Raw genomic sequence first — 16,489 nt, forward strand, 5'->3', positions numbered from 1 at the left:
TTTGATAAGCTTCCCCAGGTGATTCTTGAATACACTGAAGTTTGAGAACCACAGGTACAAAGTGGCCCACATATTTTCTGCATGTCTCTTTCTCGCCTTTAGTTATTCCATTCCTTCCTGAAATTCCTCCCTTTCCTCTACTGTTCCCAACCAGCTGCCACTTTTTAACTAACCCCAATGTCAGCTCTTTCATGAAATCTTTTCCTGATTTCTCCACTGAAAAAGTCTCTCCTCTTCTGAATTTCCCGTACATCTTATATTCTGTTACAGTACCAGGCACTGTAACACAGTTTTTTATGCATTTATTTTATCCTCACTATTAGATTATAAACTACTTGAGGACAAGGGCCATTTTTAACACTTCTTTGTATCTCTTGCATCCTGCCTTGCAAGAACTGGCAATTATTAAACAATTCCAGAATTGACTTGTACTGTCTCCTACAGTTCAGAACTTTAATTTCAAAGTTAATTATACAGAGTTTTATATATTAAATCAAAATTAATGTTCAAGTGAATGAATTCTTTCCTCATTTCACATATAGTCTAAAGATGCAAAAGCTAAAGAAAATATTCCTAGAACATTAATTACAAAATAAGAAATTTTACTATTAAAAAAGAACATTGGCGTTTGCTTCCAGATATGTTGGACTAAGACCTTGCAGACAATCTCCCTGCAGAAACCAACTCTAAAACCAGACATAATACAAGAAACAACTAGCTGCAGGTCCTGGAGAGTGAACAGAAGCAGAGGGATTCAGGTGGGGGGTTCATGGCAACTTGCAGGAGAGATGAAAGTTCTACACATGAGCTCCTGTCCGGCTAGTTTTTCACCTGGAGCTGAGCGGAGTCTGCACACGGTTGAAATAGGGTGCACCTGTCTTGCAAGGAAAGAGTCAGAGAGAGGATCCCCAAGCACCATGCATGGCTCTGCTGAGACCAGAGCTGCTGCACAGGAAAGAAAACTTGCAGTTCAAGGCCAGCAAAGAAAATTACTTACTAACACAAAACACAATACTCATCAGAGAAAAATAATGGAATCCAGAATCTCCACAACTTATTGTTCATAATATCTAAAATACAATAAAAAGTTCCTTAACGTACAAAGAATCAAGAAAATGCAACAACATTCTCAAAGGAAGAGAAATCAACAGAGTTGGACCCAAGATGACAAATTTGGAGCTCACAAGGATTTTCAAGCGGCTACTTTAACGACCTGAGGATGATATGAAGTTAAACAAAGCATCTTTTTTAATGCATGAGAAATCTCGGCAGAGTAATAGGAAGTCTCAGCAAAGAAACAGAAAGAACAAAAGAGAACCAAATAGAAATTTTAGAGCTAAAAAATATAATTTCTAAAACAAAAAATTCACTGGATAGACTCAATAGTCAAATCAACACGACAGATGAAAGCGCATATGAACTCTAATATGGATCAATAGAAATCACCCACAGCAAAGAACAGAGATTAAAAAAAAGATTTAAAAGTAATAGAGCCACGGGGACCTGTTAGATGATATTAAAAAATCAAATGTACTTATAATCAAAAAATTAGAAAGAAAGGAAAGCAGAATAAGGCACAATATACACAAAAGTTAACTCATAAGTAATCCAAGACTTAAATGTAAGAGCTAAAACTATCACTTAAAGTAGGAAAAAATATTTTGTGGCATATAGTTAGGCAAAGATTGCTTAAACAGTACATTAAAAGCACAAACTATAAAAGATAGATTGATAAAATGGACTGCATCAAGATTAAGACTTTTGCTCTTCAAAAGACAAACAAACAAACAAACAAAGGCAAACCATAGACTGGGAGAAAACTTTTGCAAACTCTTTATTGAAAAAAGCGCTTTTGGGTCCCACCTGGTGGCACAGTGGTTAAGTGCCCACGTTCCGCTTTGGCGGCCCCAGGGTTCGCCGGTTCGGATCCCGGGTACAGACATGGCACTGCTTGGCACGCCATGCTATGGTAGGCGTCCCACATATGAAATAGAGGAAGATGGGCATGGATGTTAGCTCAGGGCCAGTCTTCCTCAGCCAAAAGAGGAGGATTGGCAGCAGTTAGCTCAGGGCTAATCTTCCTCAAAAAAAAAAAAAAAGAAAGTGAAAAGGGCTTTCATCTAGATTATATAAAGAACTCTTACAACTCAATAATGAGAAGAGAGATTAACCAATTTAAAAATGTGCAAATTATTTGAACAGATACTTCACAAAAGAAGATATAGGCATAGCCAATAAGCATATGAAAAAATGCTCAGCATCACTAGCCATCACATGGATGCAAATTAAAAATCACATATAGCCACTAGAATGGCTAAAGTTAAAAAGACTGATAATACCAAGTGCTGACAAGGATGTGAAGCAACTAGAAATATCAAACATTGCTGTTTGAGCACAGAAGATGGTACATCTACATTAGACAACCAAACAGTAGTACCTTACAAAATTAAACATGAATGTACCACAGGATCTAGTACTAGGGGTTACCACAAGGCATGAAGATATGTGTTCACAACAAAGTGTGTATGCCCATTATTCCTAACATCCAAATACGGATAGCTGTTATTCACAATAGCCAAAACCTGGAAGCAACCTAAATGTCCACCAATTGGTAAATATTAAAAAGTAATGTGGTATATCCATACCATACAATATTACTCAGTAATAAAAATAAACAAAATAAGTGAATCTTAAAAACATTATGCTAAGCAAAAGAAGCGAAACACAAAAGCCTATGTACTGTAAGATTCTATTTAAATGAAATTCTAGAAAAGACAAAATTCTTGTGACAGCACCTCAGTGGTTGCCTGGGGCCATCGGTGAGGAAATGGATGGGGTGCAAAGGGGCCCCAGGAAGCTTTTTCAGAAGGAATCCATTCTATTTCTTGATTGTAGTGGCTTTTTGTATGATAATATATGACAACTCAAATCATCAGCTGCACAGTAAAATTCATGAATTTTATTGTATGCAAATACAACAAATGAAAAAGAGATTTTTTTAAAAAATAAGCATAGAATTAAAGTCAAGTATTCTTGCACACCAAATTTCAGCAGATGAGTAAGCCAGTTTAGATAATTTAGAACAAACCAAAGAGACTTGGCAGGAAAAGTCAGCCTTCCAAAGAAAATGACGGATCTGTCATCAAAAGTATCAGAAAACAGTCCATCTGTTTACTGGCCTGGCAGTGAAATCCAGCATTTCAGTAACTGACGCTGAGGCAGAAAAATGGACTTGAATCGGGAAAAAGGAAATGAAAACCATCTGATTTGCCATTTAGGTCAAACAGTGACTTGGCAAGAAATAGTAGCAGAAAAACCTAGAAAAAAATTTGGCACCAACTTACTAAAAAGAGGATTTAATCTTCACAGCTAGTGACAGTATATGGTGGAATTGAAACATGAATCTAAACAATGTTTCCCAGCGACTTCAAAAACAAAGAGCTGCCAAAGCTGAGACGAAGATCCTCTTTTGGAAAGCAACTCTTAAGTCGGTGGTATACACAAAAGACATTTTCACTTAACTTTATATAAAAGAGCTAAGCAACTGAATAATTTGATTCGTATTCAAAACATTTTGTGTTTCAAATTCTTTAAATAAACTTTTTATTTTAAAACAGTTTTAGATTTACAGAATTATTGCAAAGATAGTACAAATTGTTCTGTCAACCCCACACTCAGTTTTCGCTATTATTAGCATCTCACATTATGGTACAGTTTTCAAAGTTAATGAACCAATATTAACACATTATCGTTAACTAAAGTCCATCTTTTATGCAGATTTCCCTTGTTTTTACCTAATGTCTTTTTCTGTTCCAGAATTCCATGCAGGCAATGTCATTACACTTAGCAATCATACCTGCCTGGCCATTTTTTGATTGTGACAGTTTCTCAAACTTAGTTTTTGAAGATCTTGACAAGTTTGAGGAGTACTGATCAGGTTTTTGTAGAATGTCCCTCCGTTGGGCTTTGTCTGATGTTTTTCTTATGGTTAAACTGGGACTGGATTTTTCAAATATCTTTTGCTCCCTTTTGTAACTCTTAAAAGCACCATAATGTCATATTATAATAATTCAGATTATTGTTCAGATTATCATCTCCATCTTCAAATGAAAATGTCTGAAAGTATTCTGGCTGCAGTAGATTTAAGCGAATGCTTCAAAGTGAATTGCCAATTACACAAAAGCTCTAAAATGCAGCTATTTTGTATACTCTAAAACACATTAATAGTATTATTAATTCATTAGCCTCAAATAAGATTCAGTAGTGAATGCACGGCTAGGCAGTCATAATTCCTAAACTTGCAGGTGGTTGTTTTTGATTAGGTTAACTTTATGCAGCTTAAGTTGCTAAATTATCTATTTTTATATATTCTCTCCCAAATCACAGGTGGATTAAAAAAAAGCTATTTTCCAAGTGGCTTTAAGGAGTAAAGATATCTTTGAAATATGAGGGAAACATGATCTCTTATTATTAACTAGCTTGATATTATAATTTATTAACTCTTACTATTAACCTGTCCAAATTTAACAAAGGAATGTAAAAGTAAACAGTTTAGCACATGAAGGGGAGAAAAATGAACTCCATTAACAAGGCCACTGAATCAGCGACAGGTCATTTTTCTCATGACACAGCTCACCTTATTTGTGATGGAAAAATCCACAGGGACTTCATAGTCAGTCAGGCTCTGGATTTCTATCCAGACTTTCATAAAATGTTTTAGTAAGTATGCTCCAGGTTATTATTTGGCTCTCATCCTAAAGACAAGGTCAGCAGAAGTTGGACGTGTTCAACACACCATGGGAAAATGCTACCTGACACGATCCTGGTTAAAGTGACCCAGCATGAGTCTCTGACTAGGGGAAAAAAATAAACAGCCAGGCAGGTGGGCCAGCTTGGAACAGAAGTAGTCTATTAGCTGAGAAAATTACTAGACTGTGTTCTGGCTAAGATTTTGTAGCACCGAATTCAAAAAGGAAAACAAAACGAAACCAAGCACAGCATCCCAGGGCACAGAGCATTTAGCTGTTAGGTTGGTGGTCACATGGTTCCAGCTCAGAGCAGGGTTTCTGGGCATCCAGGCACCCTGACCTGCGGACTGCTGGGCCACCATGGGGGCTCAACAAGCACTTATCAGAAAAAGGAGTGAGGAAATGTCTTTACAAGAAGAGCAGAGGGGGCCACCCCATGGGGTCCTAGTAAATGCTTGAAGCCCCTCACGCAGCCTCACCAAAGTTTTGTCAACAAAAGCCAAAAGACCAGATCAATTTCTTAAACTTGGAGGGCACACACATTTCTCAGCACCTGTCATGGTTCCCACTGTTCACTTTCTGAATGTGGAATCTGCCAGATTCAGGTCTAGGGACTGACGTCAGAAAGGAGAAGGTCGTCTTTCAAAAGTAGCCTGTCTCCTGATTCTCCCGATGGTATCCCACTCTGTTTATATCTCAGACCAAACAAGAAAACCAAAACAGAGGAGTACCGCCTTCAAAGGGGCACTTCGTTTCCATCAGTCTGTGTGCACGTGACACTCCTGAGAAGTGGGAAAGAAATCATCTAATCGTGAGGGTCAGATAAGAAAGGGACGTAAATCCCATGTGCTTCAACCACCCATCTGATTAATGAAGGGAAAACACAAGCTTCATTACGCAGCAGAAACTAAGGGCAGCGTCGTTGGAATAAACGAATAAAAAGACAACCCAGTTTCCTCTGGTGAGTCAGGATCAACCTGGAAGAAATGACGTACCTGTTGAGAGCTGATATTTATAGGCTGTTTTAAAATGATCCATGTGACGCTCTCAAGCAGAGGCGGGACTGTCAGGGAACCAGGATAAGTCCAGTAGTCCCAGGATGGAGGAAGCAGAGATAAGGGGTCAAAATTCGTGAACAGAGTTTGTTTACCCTGGGGAAGAAAAAAGAATCCCACAGATGACAATGGGAAAGCTAAACACAGACCTCAAAAAAGAAAAAACCCAAAACTATATCCAACGAAATATTATTTCACTGGAATTCTTTAGTTCATGGAATACTTTAGCAACTGCCTTTTGTATCTTAAAAAAAAAAATTGTCTGCCTTAATCTAAAAATTTTAGATGAAGGAGCACATTGCCAAGATTTATTTAAGAAGCACAAGATTTGTTTTAATATAAGTGGTCTTTCAAATGTGTTCCAACTAAAGGCTTATTCTCTAAAAGTCCAATACCAGAAAATAATTAGGTGTAAGTGGATTTATTAGCGATGATTTTGGATAATTCAAGACTTCTTCATGTTTTCCAGAGATAAGTGGTAATAGTTACTTCTGCTCTATTGGTCAAGCATGTTCCCAACTTGCTTCAAAGCAGGAGCATACACGATGTCTAAGATCTATACTGTTAAAAGAAAATAAGAGAATGCAGGAAAAAACCAGGAATATATTAGTCATTAGTAAATAGTAATTAATTTTACCTTTTCTTTAATGGAATCCAAAGTGTCAGTAATCTTTTGCAGTTGGGAATTATGTTCACCCACCTGAAAACATCAAATTTCGAAAGAAATGGTTACAGTAGCAAATCAGGTCTGAATCACTCCATTTTGGTCACTATTTTTAAATTCTTTTTTTGAAACACCTGAGCTGGCCCAGAACAAACAGTGATTGTTCTATAATGAAACTCTCTTTTCCCTGCTGGCCTTATCAGGTCCAAAGAATCTGAATAAGAAGATACTATTACAGGGCTCCTTGGTCGAACTGTAACCCTGATGCCAAAACTAGTAGTAACAGCTTCATATTTCTTCAACTTTAGGAATGTTTAAGAGAAATCTTACTTAGGAAAATGTTACTTAATACCTGCATTATTAAATCAGATGTGACTTCTAAACCGAGATCCAAACTGAGTATTGTGACATCAAAACATTAGAGAAAAACATCTCCCACTTTCGGCCTAAAGTGATTTGAGGTCCCGAATCAAGGCAACGTGTCATCACGAGCAGAATTCTTCAGAAAAATATATGTACCTCTTTTCATCATTGCAGGTGTCCTGAATCTACCTGAAGCTTTTATGTCCTTCACGACTGAAGTATAATTTCTTGTCCCACTTGGGTCCCACTGCCACCACCAGACTTGGTGGTCAAAGGAAAGGACCTGCTGCCAGCCTTGCCACTCCCCCCAGTCCCAGCTCCTATGAGTTACAACATGGCACACGGAGTCAGTGGCATAAGAGAAGTGCACGCCCTGCAAGAATGCGGTCACAGTGGGAGCTGAGCGGCTCAACCCATCCACAGGTATTATGACAAGGATGCTTGTCTGAGCACATGCGAACATCAGACAAAGAAAAATACAACAAGATGAGAAGAAATGGTCAGTGCTTTTGGAACCACAAACCATTGTGGTAGAACTAGTGCTTCAAGAATCAGGAATCTGACCTTTACTCTGTCCTGTATCCCTAAATATTGTGTAATCAGGAAGAGCCTAGAACAAAGATTTTCTTCTCGGGATCTCAACTCTTCCTTCTGCTGTTCTTGTGGCTGTTGTTGCTATTCACATAACAACAATCAATGGACAATGAGAAGAATCATAAGACAATGCTCCTAGGGTAGTTCTGGGCCTTTAGATGAACCATAAACTAACATACAAATTTTTAATATTCATTTCAAAAGGAAAACACGAAACCTAGAGCTAGTTGACTATTGAAAAATGGTAGACCGTCTGTTCCATGACTGAAACTCTTTATCCAACATGGCAGATTATTTTAAACGAAATCAGTGGATTCTCACCTGTAAAAATACGCCCAAGACAGCTAGTCCATCGGGCTCATGAGCTGCCTCCACAAAGCTGGGGTATTTGTCTGAATTCCAATGAACAATATGGAGCTGAAAGGGAAGTGCACAATATAATTCAAATAATGTTTTTTAAAACATTCTTAAAAACATAAATGCAAATAAAATGTTTATACAGCTGTTCTGGTGCTGTGTACTTATATGTATAATGTATTCTTCACAAGAACCTTCGACAGAACCCTCATATCTGCTTTTGTCCAAAAACTAAAGCACGAGAAGTGAAGGGCCATGGTCACTTAGCTAGTCTGCGGTGCACTATGCATTAAGGTCCACGTCACCATTTAGAAAGATCTGGAGCATCCGGCCAAGCCCCTCTAGCCTGAACAACCTCCAGCCATTGCTCCCAAGCCACTTGGGGCCCCTCTACGTCTTCCACTGACGGGACTGCAACTGAGCAGCCTTAGATCAGAGCCGAGCTGGTGGCAGAGTCCAGCGAACGAGCTTAGTCTCACAGGCAGGGGGATAATCTACTGCCCCACAGCAGGTTTTCAGGGACAACCCTGATGTTAAGGACAGCGCCAATTGTTCCTGAAACTGCCCGGTCAGATGTTCCTCACTGTCATTTAAGACTTTTTATTGCTCGAAAAGGCACATTCTCCTTAAGAGTAACTATTTTAAGCAGTTTTCACAAGTTTACTACCTTCTATAAATATGTTCAGATCCTTTGCTGAGACCAAGTTTTAATGTGGAAAAAGAGGCTTCAGGGTCTAGGAACCAGAGGCGTCTGAGGAAGAAAATGAGAGGGAGCTGGTGCTACCGAGGAGGGGAAAAAGGAAAGAAGGAGAGAGGGAAGGAGTTGGAGGACCTGGAACCCTAGAAAACAGCAACTGCCTACTTCACAACTCCACCCGCGCACAAGTGGCCTTCTGCAAGCTCACAGTTGTCCTAAATGTTCTGCCACTGTAAACAGTGCGGAACCCCAAACACGCCAACAAGTGCGAAAGATTGTAGAATAACAATAAGGCAGAAAACCATTCTTGGAGGATCTTCATTCCTGGTTAAGGGAGGGACAAACTGAGAAGGGAAACAGGACACACTCAAATGATTTGGCCAAGATCATGACTAGACCATGTTGTCCAAGGACCCTATATGAGGGATGGACTTCAGATAAGATCTCCTTCAAAGGAATCCTTTTGGCATTTCAGAGAGGAAACTCTTATGAAGGTTTTCATGCACAAATCACCCTTCTGGCTGACTGTGACAGAGAGAATTCAGTATATTCAAATACATGTTTTTATCCCAACCTTTAAATATAACTTCACATCTTACAGGCAACTAATATGGGGGGATTTCTGGATAAATAAAAATTACCGGGGCTGGCCCCGTGGCCGAGTGGTTAAGTTCGCGCGCTCCGCTGCAGGCGGCCCAGTGTTTCGTTGGTTCGAATCCTGGGCACGGACATGACACTGCTCATCAGACCACGCTGAGGCAGCGTCCCACATGCCATAACTAGAAGGACCACAACAAAGAATATGTAACTATGTACTGGGGGGCTTTGGGGAGAAAAAGGAAAAATAAAAATCTTTAAAAAAAAAATTACCATAAACAGTGAACTATAAAACCATCAACTAGTGCACCATCCATAAACAATCAAGGAAGACTGTGGGATGTCCAGACAGAAAGTATAAAAGTGGCTTCCTGTGGTGCCATGTTCTGAGTCGGTGTGAGATAGCTGGGGGAGGAACAAAACCTAAAAACACTGGATGATGAAACAAAATTCATTGGGGTCACATGAGATAGATGACATTCCACTGTAAGGGAGGGGCTAAAAAGAATACTAAAGTTGTTTTCAATGGCTCTGCGCCAATGCGTCAGTTCACTTGGGAAGAGATGACCCCAGAAAGATAGAAAGACATGAAAGGACTTCTTCAGCTTCACAACCACAACTGACTAGAAAATGAATTTGTAACTAAAGAGAGGTGAATCAATATCTTCTACTGGTTAAAAAATGGCAACTATTTGAAATATTCTGGGAAACTAGAGCAAGAAAAATCCTTTTTTTAAACAAGTCGTTCTCTCTCCCACACACCTTGCTTAACTGGCAGTGATACCATCACAGGAAATGATGTCACTTTTATTCGCATTTGCATTTGAGTTAAAATTCAAACAAACAAATAGCAAACACACATTTCCTGACAGACGATGTCAGCTGCAGCGACTTGAGCTGAACAACAAGAAGTCGTAGCCATTGCAAAAATGGGAATGATAAGATTCTTCCCTATTGGAAAATGATTTCTAAATAATAGTATTATTCAACTTTAGTATTCTTTAAACTGCATACTATTGATATGTAAATATGCTTAGTAAGCCAACATCACCATTAATGTTGAAATCATAGTTTTACTATCAACTACATATTTAATACGCTATTATATATTCTTCATAAACTGTAATCAGAGTTCCAACTATGGAGTGGACGGTTAGCCTACTTTTTGTAAATGCATAACTCTTGAGATGAAGTTGTTCATGATTTAGATCACTTTAATCTCTCTCTGTAATGTCACAAATCCTCAGACTAGGCCCCAAATTAAGTTTTTATATGTTGTTTTTTCCTTTCTTTTCCTCTTTTTATTTTTAAGAGGATACAACTTGATGATAGTCATGAAGTTAGGTACAAAAGTGGCTGGAAAAACTACAACACTTTAGAATCATTTCTACCACTGAGCACAGAAGAATTCTTTTGAATCTGATACCAAATGCAAGTGACTCCCACTTACCTCCATCTCCAGCCCTGACCTCTTCTTGAAACTCCAGGTGTGTATCCAACAGCCTCCTTGAACATGCGCCTAGAGCATCTAATAGGCATCTCAAACGTACCACGTCCAAATCAGAAAGTGAATTCCTCTCTGCAACCTGCTCCCCGTGGACTTCCCCATCTCAGTAAATGGCAGAACCATCTTTGCAGTTGATCAAGCCAAAATTTCAGGGCTGCTTCTAGACTCCTCCTTTCCCTTCTTTTAATCTTGACCTCCTTTTCATTGGCAAGCCCCACTGATCTTACCTCCCAAACACATCCTGGATCTGCCTAGCGGTCTTCCCCTCCACCACCCCCATCATTGCTCACTTGAACTCCTCCATAACCTCCATATTTGTCTCCCTGCGTCAACATTTGCCCTGCCTCTTCTCCACAAAGCAGCCAGTTCTATTTTACAAAATATAAAAAAGGACATGTCATTCTGCTGCTCAAAACCTCCCGCTGTCTTTGTCCCGTTACATTAGGGATAAACTCCAAACTGCTCACCCAGCCCTACCAAGCCCGACGTGGAGTGGGCCCTGCCTGCCTCTCTGGGACACAGCTTGTAACTTCTCCTCTACCGTTAATTCCAACCCCAGAAACCAACTTCTTCCTCTGCTTGAACACGCCAACCTCCTTCCCGCCTGAGAACATTTGTAGTTGCTGTTCCTACTTACTGGAAAGCTCACTCCAGATTCTGTCCTGGTGCTTCTCCTGGTCATTCAGTCTCAATTCCCATACCATCTCAAAGAGGCCTTTCCTGACCACTGGCTCTGCCAGATCCCATGGTATGGTTCCCATCAGAGAACCCACCACATTCCTCTTGCTTATGTGTTTGTTTACTTCTAACACCCCACTAACCCTCTGGTCTGACCCAGACTTCCTCTTTCTCCATCGACATTTCCTGTCTCAAACCAGAAACACTAACTCCACCCCTCCCTCAGCCTCAGACCCAATCAACCAATCCCACAGCCGCTGCACCTCCAGCCAGTCCTCCAATTGCACTATCATCTATTACCTTTAATAGATTTTAAACCAGCATCCATCTAAGATATTTTTAAAAAGTAAATATGGTCACTTCCCAACTCAAAGCCAGTCAGTGACTTCCCACTGCACTTAGCTTGAAGTTCACAATCCTTACCGTGAGTCACCTTAGTGAGATCTGGCCCCTCCAGGCTCTCCAACTTCAGCTCCAACAACCCTCCCCTTTGTTCTCCATGCTCTGATCACAGTGGCCAGTCTGTTCTACAAACATGTGATGGTCTTTTCCCACGCCAAGTCCTCACACATGATTTATGCAGGTGTCTCTCCCCTTTGCCTGGCTCACTCCCACTCATCCTTCAGATTTCGGGTTAAAGGCCTCTTCTACAAGGAAGCAACCCCAGGCCCAACCCTCCTTTCTTCCAGCACTCCCCTCAGGATGAACATGAGTAGGCTGGGCAAAGACCGGGGACACAGGATCTCAATGAATTCTCAGAGTAAATGAATGAATGCATGGACAAATTAAATAAGAAATAGCTTTAAATACCTATTAAAGAACAGTATGAAATTCCAGCTAAGGCTTTATCCACTTTGAGACGGAAAATCTACAAAGACGGGAAGTGGAAGAAGTATGAAAGTGGAAGGTGTAACCATAGAGGAACGTGACCAGTTTTCCTGAGTTGCTTAGGAAATTTACAAGGCAGGGATCCAAAGCCGGCTCTTAATCCCCACAAAGCTTCTGAGACTTAGAACAATATGTTAAGTTTAGAACACACAAAAAATTTAGAAAGCAAACATGAAAAGTATTCAGATTATATAAACAGAGACACCATACAGATTCAGGAGTCCCACTTTCTACATCTTGGCATCTTTTGTCCACTGCCACGGGATACTCTGGATGTATATTTCATTCCTCCACCCTCAGAACAGAGTGGGTCCCATGCTCTAAGCACTTGGCCTCAGACAAAAGTGCTTTAGTAGGCGAAGTGGGCATTTTGGTTGATAGCTTCAAAGAACTGATGTATATGGTAATGGAAGAATAAAACTGGAAAGAAGTTCCATTTGCTGGATTTCTCTCAACAGCAGGGCTATGAAGCAGCATCTAACTCCACAGCTCAGTAACCACGAGAAAATGAAGAAAAACTATACTTGTCTGCTAACATTGCTCTGTCTTGCCTAGACGACCCACAAGCCAAATTATTTTCACTCAAATAGTTTTGGCTGAGTCACACAATAATTCACTTTCATCTCATGGTAAAGTTGGGTGTTAGCAATATTTAATTGTATTAAAACTTGAAGTCTATCCTTTAACCAGGGGATTAGAAAAAGTAGAGTATTATTAATGAATATAATTATAAGGAAAAGGCATAACTTCCCAATCAAAAAGAGACAAGTCAACGAATGCTGTATTGTGCTATGCTTTACCAATGACCTGAGCAATTAACAGAGATTCCATTTCATACCTGTAACTGTAGAGGTAATGTAGAGTTTAGGAGAGTTTGAGTCTTTATTTTTCTTCCCTAAGAGAAACTTTGCCATTTACCATCACCTCTATAATATGGACTTTACATGATATTAGTACAGTCCATATATATTTGTGTCTGGACCAAATACATAGAAGTTGGGCCTAAAACAAATGTTTCATTCTCTTCCTTCCCACTGGCCTTTAGGAAACACAACAGATATTGTAGAAAGAGTTTGTAATTTGGGTTTCAACCCATCTCAACTGCCTCCTAGCTGGATAAGTTACTTAATCTCTCCAAGTCTCCAGTTTACTCATTTCTAAAATAGGCACAATAACCCTATTATGAAGCTCTAATAATAGATAGATAGCTCTAATAATAAGAGCTTAATAATAATTAAGCTCTAAGCTCTCAGAGTTGGTTTAAGACTCAGAAGGGCTGCATTCGTAGCTCTCATATTGATACACTCTCATCGTGATGAAATAAAGCAACTTCAGATACGGAGACATCTAATTGGCTTGGGAGATATTTGGGGCCAAGGAAATTGTCTTCTGTGCCCCTTAAATGCCACCACATAGGAAAACTCTGAATCATGAACCTGTCTGACGGCTTACCTCTGCGGCATATCTCACTCCGTCCACCACGTGCTCGGAGCCATGATCGTCCGCGGACCCCCAGTGAAGATGGAACTGCCGTAGCCTGTAGCTTCCAGTGAGAGGACCCCCACGCAGAACTAAACATCAAAATTGTTAGCAAGAAAAAAATATTTACACACGGTGCCACAACCCACAACATCTCCCTAATTACTCAACATGTCCACGTCCTCCAAGAAACTTTATACAAATGTGTCATTCAGTTTGTTAACAGGAATACATCTTTTAGGTACTTGAGGAGTGAAAATAAGCACTGAAAATGTTAGAGAGCCCACAATACAGATTTTCATGGAACATCTGGGAAATCATACCAGACGCACTGACTGGAAAGTCAAAGAAATTAGGAGTTCTTAAAGGTTAGGAATTGCACCATTTAATGGCGAATGTCAGCCTCCACAAATAAGGATGTAATATGCAATGAGGTCCATCTTGAACTTGGTCAAGCAGTCTAGCATTACGGTTAGAGACTAGGATTCAGCATTTAGAAGACCTGGGCACACGCTCTCTTTACAAACTGTACAATCCTGCACCAATTCTAACTTTGAAGCTTCAGCTTGCATGTCTAGAACCTCAAGATAGTAACACTACCTCCTCCTACTGCTGTTGTGAAAACAGAGGAAAAATTGAACACAAAACACTCATTGCCTGGCACACAGTCAGCATGCTGCACATGTCAGCTAGGACTTCTACTTCATTGCTGTTAATATTACTACAAAAACTGGCAAAGTAAGCACATCTTCTGTACTTGAATTCTATCTGGGGAAATGTGAAATACAGGACAAACTAACCCTTTTTTAAAAATCCATCATATCTTTGTCACTTTGGCAGAGTATATTTTAGGACTCTGCCTCAACAAACACAATCTCTAAAATGATTGCAATAGACTCTTAAGTATATAGAAAAGCTTCTTATAGAAAACATAGTCCTCTACTGCCTCCTCCCAATGAATCTTTATCGAGCACGCTTAAAGGATATGGGAGGATAAGGAAGCACTGGATGTTGAATACACCACACTCATTACTAAATTCCCGTCAATATCCAATAGGATTAAGTGTCAGATTGGTGAGGTGCAGCCTTAACAACAGTTTTATTGAAATTACCTACCTGCTTAGAGATTATATATATATATATATATACACGTATATATGTGCTATATATGTCTCAAAATTTGTCAAGAATAATCAACTTATATAAGAAGCAAAAGATGTGAAGAGGTATCACATGGAAACAGCAAGAGAAAAAGGAAGAGATAACACATTTGCCTAAGGCACATCCTTCTTTGAGCTGCCCTAAGGTAGGAGAAGGAATAATCCAGACTGCTGTCTGTATTGACCAGGACAACTGAACTCATTGCCCCCTGCTGAGTTTGACTCAGCTGAAGCTGAGCATCAGTGAGTAAGAGCCGGTGTAGCGGCTGGAATCACGGACCTGGGAATAGCCCCAGCTCAGCCACTAAGCTTGGTGATCTTTCAAAACTCACTTAAGCCTTCTGGGAGCTTCAGCTTTCTTGTCCATACCTGTGTTTGTTTGTCTGTCTATTTTTAATTAGGAGATTAAATTGGATGCTCCTTACCTTGTACAATTCTCAAAACTGCCAACAGAAAAAAATTATGAGCCCATGTAATAAAATTTTTTTGGAAGGGTGAATGGTTGGGGCTTTCTTTAGATTTATTTGGATTCAGATTTCTTTACAATAAATAAAGATAGCTATTTTCAAAGCCCAGGAAAAGTAAAAGCGAAGAGAGAACCACTTACTTCAGACTGCAGGGCTCGCTCTTCTGCCACTCTGTTACCAATAGAGTAATTCTACTATTTCTTCTCCCACTGGACAATGTTCATGAGGGCACAGACTCTGCCTGCTCGGGTCCCTACTGTACCCATTACCTAGCATAGTAACCATCACAGAGGAGATGCACGATAAATACTTGATGAACGAATGAATAAGATATTTGATTTGTCTTTAAACAAACAGTTTCAAAGATAATTCACAGATAAATTAATTTAAAAGACACATTTCCCTAAGTGACTCCATCCAGAATGGATGCAATGGTATTCCAAATGAAAAGATTTGCAATCAACAACTCTATTGTCCTTTTTTTTTTGCTGTTGCATAACAAGACCTGGCTGAACCATAAAGTCATTCCTTTACAGATAAAAAGCAGATTAGAGAACTTGAGTAATCAATGTGGAATTGACTTTGGGAGAAGATGCAAACAAGACAGCTCAGGAGAAAGAAAGTGATACCAAAAACCACACACTGTTACGGAAATGTCCCAGAACAATGGTTGATCTCTAGAAAGACTACTCTGAATCCATGATTTACAGCCCGATTAGCACAGCTCTGCATATCTGGACTCCACATGTGAGTGTTTCAACTAAAACATCCAAACAGGGACTACAAACAGCAAACGTCTACTTGTGAAGACCATTCTCTTGGAGAAGCTCTCTTCCAAAGAAACACGGATGGGTGGGGAAAGTGAGTCAAAATATCAAGGTTGATTTATCACTGACTTTGAGACAGTTCATAATAAAACAGTCAAACTATGGTGTAACATGAATAATGGCAGCAAAAATTATCTGTAATGAGAACGATTCAGTGTTTTCAAGCGTCAAATTGTTTATTTTACTTTCCAACCTAGATGAGTAAATAAATACTATAACCTCCATCTTATGTCTCAAAATGAGTAATCATTTCCCCAAAATCATACTTGGCATACCTATATATCCATTTATCCTTTCAATAAGGATTTTATTATAAACCTATTCCAAATAATACACTCATATAAGAGATCTATAGAGATTAAGAAACTAGAGTAAAATGCCATAAAAGTCTGGGAAAAATTTAATATC

The 16,489-nt window shown here is 39.5% G+C and overlaps 1 protein-coding gene across 10 annotated transcripts in view; it reads right to left on the reverse strand.

Moving 5' to 3' along the window:
- Positions 1-16,489, reverse strand: part of CA13 (carbonic anhydrase 13) — a 57,629-nt gene that overhangs the window by 33,553 nt on the left and 7,587 nt on the right. For 3 of the 10 annotated variants that reach the window (XR_011421531.1, XM_023648370.2, XM_070222108.1), the window contains exons 3-6: positions 13,601-13,719; positions 7,746-7,841; positions 6,441-6,503; positions 5,744-5,899 (exon numbers count right to left, since the gene is read on the reverse strand). Coding sequence is in view for 9 of the 10 variants with exons in the window: in XM_023648370.2 (XP_023504138.1) it covers positions 5,744-5,899; positions 6,441-6,503; positions 7,746-7,841; positions 13,601-13,719 (434 nt within the window). In the remaining variant the exon portion in view is untranslated. Of the gene's footprint in view, positions 1-4,636; positions 5,531-5,743; positions 5,900-6,440; positions 6,504-7,745; positions 7,842-10,525; positions 10,615-11,219; positions 11,454-13,600; positions 13,720-16,489 lie in introns of those variants that run through there. The other 7 variants (XM_023648371.2, XM_070222109.1, XM_023648372.2 and 4 more) reach the window with 5 other exon arrangements.

This window comes from Equus caballus, chromosome 9, assembly GCF_041296265.1.
Source record: "Equus caballus isolate H_3958 breed thoroughbred chromosome 9, TB-T2T, whole genome shotgun sequence".
Taxonomy (NCBI): Eukaryota; Metazoa; Chordata; class Mammalia; order Perissodactyla; family Equidae; genus Equus; species Equus caballus.